At 49.0% G+C, this 4,913-nt stretch overlaps 1 protein-coding gene across 1 annotated transcript; it reads left to right on the forward strand.

The window, feature by feature from the left end:
• The first annotated feature begins 1,520 nt into the window (after positions 1-1,520).
• Positions 1,521-4,892, forward strand: LOC100771471 (leukocyte immunoglobulin-like receptor subfamily B member 3). The gene is made up of 7 exons (XM_027434479.2): positions 1,521-1,554; positions 1,717-1,752; positions 1,930-2,205; positions 2,342-2,641; positions 3,584-3,868; positions 3,992-4,297; positions 4,525-4,892. Exons 1-7 carry the CDS (start codon positions 1,521-1,523, stop codon positions 4,890-4,892), a joined length of 1,605 nt encoding a protein of 534 aa, XP_027290280.1.
• The last annotated feature ends 21 nt before the right edge of the window (positions 4,893-4,913 follow it).

A 4,913-nucleotide genomic window follows, 5' to 3' on the forward strand; every position in this document is an offset into this window, starting at 1 on the left:
TATGGTATCTCCTTTCTTGTTTTCTTCTATTCTTCCCCCGACTCAACCTTTCTGCTCCCTCATGTCCTCCTCACCACTCCTCTTCTCCCCTTCTCAATCTCCAAGCTCACTTCCCCTTCCTCCCTTGCTCCCAATTTGCTCAGGAGATCCTGACTTTTCTCCTTCTCCAGGGGACCATGTATGTCTCTCTTAGGGTTCTCCTTCTTTGCTAGTTTCTCTGGCAGTGTGGATTGTAGGCTGGTAATCCTTTACTCTATGTCTAAAATCCACATATGAGTGAGTACATATCATGTTTGTCTTTTTATGACTGGGTTACCTCCCTAAGAATGGTTTCTTCTAGTTCCATCCATTTTCCTGCAAATTTCAAGATTCCATTGTTGTTGTTTTTTTCTGCTGAGCAGTACTCCATTGTGTAAATGTACCACATTTTCTCTCTCCATTCTTCAGTTGAGGGGCATCTAGGTTGCTTCCAGTTCCTGGCTATTACAAATAGTGCTGTTATTAACATCGTTGAACAGATGTCCATGTTGTATGAATGTGCTTCTTTTGGGTATATGCCTAAGAGTGGAATTGCTGGATCTTGTGGTAGACTGATTCCCATTTTCTTGAGGAGTCACCATACTGATTTCCAAAGTGACTGTACAAGTTAGCACTCCTGCCAGCAGTGGAGGAGTGTTCCCCTTTCTCCACATCCTCTCCAGCATAAACTGTCATTGGTGTTTTTGATTTTAGCCATTCTGACAGGTGTAAGATGGTATCTCAGAGTTGTTTTGATTTGCATTTCCCTGATGGCTAAGGATGTTGAACACTTTCTTATGTGTCTTTCAGCCACTTTAGATTCCTCTATTGATAACTGTCCATTTAGTTCTGTACCCCACTTTTTAATTGGATTGTTTGGTGTTTTGGAGACTAGCTTCTTAAGTTCTTTGTATATTTTGGAGATCAGTCCTCTGTCAGATGTGGGGTTGGTGAAGATCTTTTCCCAGTCTGTGGAGCAGCCAGTATTCTTAACGTCTGAGCCGTCTCTCCAGTCCCTAGTGCACACTTGTCACCTAGTACTTGAGACTCTGAGGAAGTGGATTATACATTTTATTCCACGCAGATGTGCACAGTGAGACCCTGAACAGAAACCTTCAAACATTTTGAATATGAGGAAACATTTCACATAAAAATGTGAGAAGAAATAAAGCAAGCCCACACGAAAATTTGTGTTTCTTGTGTGTAATATACATTCATGACTGCTACCACCTGGTTCTGACGAAGATGAGGACAGATGAGACAGACACTGATGGGATTTTGGAAATGACATCCAAATGTCATTTCCATAAAAATGGATGGAGTCTACTACCTGACCTAGACACAACCTTGGGGAAGTTGGAGCCTGGTGTGTGAGGAGGGAAGTTTCCCCTTCCTGTGGTGCTGCCCTGCCTCCAGAGGCCACACCCTATGTCTCCAGCCCCTTCAGACAGACTCTGTAACTCTGCTGATAAGCACAGTTGCAGCCTCCAGGAGGAGACGCCATGACCGTCTCCTTCACAGCCCTGCTCTGTCTGGGTGAGATGTGGAGATGGGGAGGGATGCTGTGCTCTGGGATTGATGCTGCCCCACAGCCCAGCACCGGTCAGTTAGGAAACCCCAGGGTCTCAGGAGGTTCTGCAGAGGGGAGGACCTTCTCAAGCTTCAGGGACAAACCTCTCACAGGGAACTCTCTTCCAGGACTGACTCTGGGCCATGGGACACCAGTGCTGTCAGGTGAGTGAGTGTCTGCAGATGTCCTGACATCACTTCTCATCATTCCTGGACTCATGCTGGGCAGTGAGGATGGAAACCAACACATGTGTGCTGCTCCTGGGGATGGCTGAGGGTTGGCATCAGGGGCTGCAATCTGAGAATGGCTGCCCTGAGTCCTAGCTGATCTTTTCCTTGCAGGAACTCTCCCTAAGCCTATCCTCAGTGTACAGCCAGAATCTGTGGTTGCAGAGCAGACTACAGTGACCTTCCTGTGTGAGGGGACCAAGGGAGCCCAAGAATACCGTCTGTATAGAAATGGATATTTCAGGAACAAAGAAATTCCACTGAATCCTAACAAGGCTGAATTCTCAATCTCAAAAATAGCCCCTCAGGATGCAGGGCGATATAACTGTCAATACTGGACCCATGATGGATGGTCACAACACAGTGACGCCCTGGAGCTGGTGGTGACAGGTGAGAGGACTCACAGAGTCCACAGCCTCAGGTTTGTCTGTCAATAAGTGTTCTGGACACCGGGATGACTCTCCACACAACCCTGGAGAGTAAAGAGGCCTTGGAGGGCATTTAATTGATTCTCCTTCTCTCCTAGGTGTCTACAGTAAACCCCGCCTGTCAGCCCATCCCAGCCCTGTGGTGACTGAAGGAGGGAAAGTCAGCCTCCAGTGTGTCTCAAGGCAACCATATCACAAGTTAATTATGACCAAGGAAGGGACAAAAAAGCGCTATTGGATACTGGACTCAGACCAATCTACTCAAAAGTACCAGGACTTGTTTCCTGTGGGTCCTGTGACCTCTAGCCAAAGGTGGACATTCAGATGCTACAGCTTTGATAGTAACAGCCCACGGGTGTGGTCAAAACCTAGTGACCCCCTGGAGCTCCTGTTCTCAGGTGAGGAACCCCAGCTTTCCCTAGAAGGCTGCTGAACTGACACAGGAGCTGAGGGAGGCCTTGGTGTGTGGAGTGTGAGGAGCCAGGGCTCCTGAGCCCATTGACACAGGTCGTGGGAGACAGAGGGACACAAGACACAGAATCCAAGGGACACAGTGACATGAGAGTCTACGAGGTCCAGGACAGATGGGAATCTTCATGGGGCCCTCTGTTGCTCTCTGTTACTCTGGATCAGCTTACAAAGCATCCACCAGAGCTTGGGAAACTCCACAGAAAAAAAGAGAGAGGAAAGGGGTGGAGAAGCCAGAGCACTCAGGACACCAGGAGAACACAGCCCACAGGATCAGCTCAGCAGGGATCAGGAGGGCTCACAGAGACTGAAGCAGCCACCAAGGCTCATGCTTCAGTCTTCCCTAAGCCCTCTGCACATAGGCTGTGCTGGTTTACTCTGGGGTCTTTTTTATTTTTTGTTTTTTAGAGGTTCACTCTGTAGGCCAGGCTGGCCTTGAACTCACAGAGACCTGCCTGCATTTGCCTCCTGAGTGTTGGGATTAAAGGCATGCACACCTCTGCCTGACTAGCTTGGGGTTTTTGTTAGACTCATAAAAATAGGAGTCTGGAAGTCTCTGACTCTTTTGCCTGCACAGGAGATCTTTTTCCTCCTACTGGGTTGCCTTCTCCAGACTTAATAGGAGGGTGTTTGCCTAGTCTTACTGCAAGTTGTTATGTCATGTTCCATTAATATCACTGGGAACCCCCGCTCTGTTCTGAAGGGAAACAGAGCAGCAGTGGATCTTGTGAAGAGGGGAGGTAAGGGGAATCTGGCAGAGTGTATTGTTGGCCAGAATAATAACCTAAATAGAAATAAGAGCCATCTTCAATTGTGACTCTCCTGTGTCACTTTCAGACAGACACACCTTCTTCTCTCCTATTTCCTTGCAGGGACCCTCCACAAACCCACCATCAAGACTGAGCCAGGCCCTGTAGTCGCCTTAGGAAGCCCCATGAACATCTCCTGTCAGGGGACCCTGGATGCAGAAATGTGTTTTCTGCATAAAGAGGGAAGCCAACAAACCTGGGGTACACAGACCCCAAAGGAGCCTGGGAACAAGTCCACGTTCTCCATTCCTTCTGTGTCAGAGGACAGTGGGGGGCAATATCGCTGTTACTGTTACAGCTCAGCTGGCTGGTCAGAGCCCAGTGACACCCTGGAACTGGTGGTGACAGGTGAGGGGACAGTGAGGGTCTCAGCCCCAGGCCCTGCGATCAAAGTACCCCCTCCCAAAGCCTAGCCCTGACAGCATTGTGACTGTGTAATCACATGTAACAGGCTGCCTCTTTTTGTCCTAGGAATCTATGACAGTAAACTCAGTCTGTCAGCACGGTCCAGCCCTGTGGTGACCTCAGGAGGGAACATGACTCTCCAGTGTGTCTCACGGGTGTTCTACCACAAGTTCATTCTCACCAAGGAAGATCAGAAGTTCTCCAGCTCCCTGAACTCACAGTATATACACAGTGTTAGGCAGTACCAAGCCTTATTCTCTATAGATCATGTAACAGCAGACCACAGAGGGACATTCCGATGCTATGGTTACTACAACCAAACCCCACAGCTGTGGTCAGCACCCAGTGAGCCCCTGGAAATACACATCTCAGGTCAGTCAGCCCCATCACTGAAAATCTTTTTTGACACCCTAAGCCCTTTGTTATGACCCTGTCCCACTGGGTAGTTGCAGATAAAGAGTGAAAAAGAAAGATCCTGATTGCTGCGCCAGAGCGCCATGCCTGGGGAGAAGCAGTGACATGCGCAGGGCATGATGGGGAGGAATAGGTGTTTGGTAAAAACCAGCTCCTCAATCACTACGCTGTCATCTTACCTCTAGGCCTGTCCAAGAAGCCCTCTCTGCTGAGTCACCAAGGCCATTTCCTGGAACCTGGAGAGAGCCTCACCCTGCAGTGTTGCTCTGATATCAACTATGACAGATTTGCTCTGTACAAGGTGGGGGAAGACATCTTCACCAAGCAGTATGGCCAGAGGACCCAGGTTGGCCTCACGTTGGCCAACTTCTCCCTGGGCTATGTGAGCAGCTTTACTGCAGGACAGTACAGATGCTATGGTGCACACAACCTCTCCTCTGAGTGGTCAGCCTCCAGTGATCCCCTGGACATCATGATCACAGGTGAGGAACAAATGAGAGTCTATGTAGTATCTAATCTCAGCATGAGCTCTCACGGGGGACCTAAGAGCTGAAGGCTGGGATAGGGACAGGGC

The sequence above is a fragment of the Cricetulus griseus genome, chromosome 9 (assembly GCF_003668045.3).
Source record: "Cricetulus griseus strain 17A/GY chromosome 9, alternate assembly CriGri-PICRH-1.0, whole genome shotgun sequence".
Classification (NCBI taxonomy): domain Eukaryota; kingdom Metazoa; phylum Chordata; class Mammalia; order Rodentia; family Cricetidae; genus Cricetulus; species Cricetulus griseus.

Coding starts and splice junctions, on each gene's coding strand:
- LOC100771471 (XM_027434479.2), top strand. CDS start 1,521: ATGACCGTCTCCTTCACAGCCCTGCTCTGTCTGG. Junction 1,753..1,929: donor TGGGACACCAGTGCTGTCAG/GTGAGTGAGTGT, acceptor TTTTCCTTGCAG/GAACTCTCCCTAAGCCTATC. Junction 2,206..2,341: donor CCTGGAGCTGGTGGTGACAG/GTGAGAGGACTC, acceptor CTTCTCTCCTAG/GTGTCTACAGTAAACCCCGC.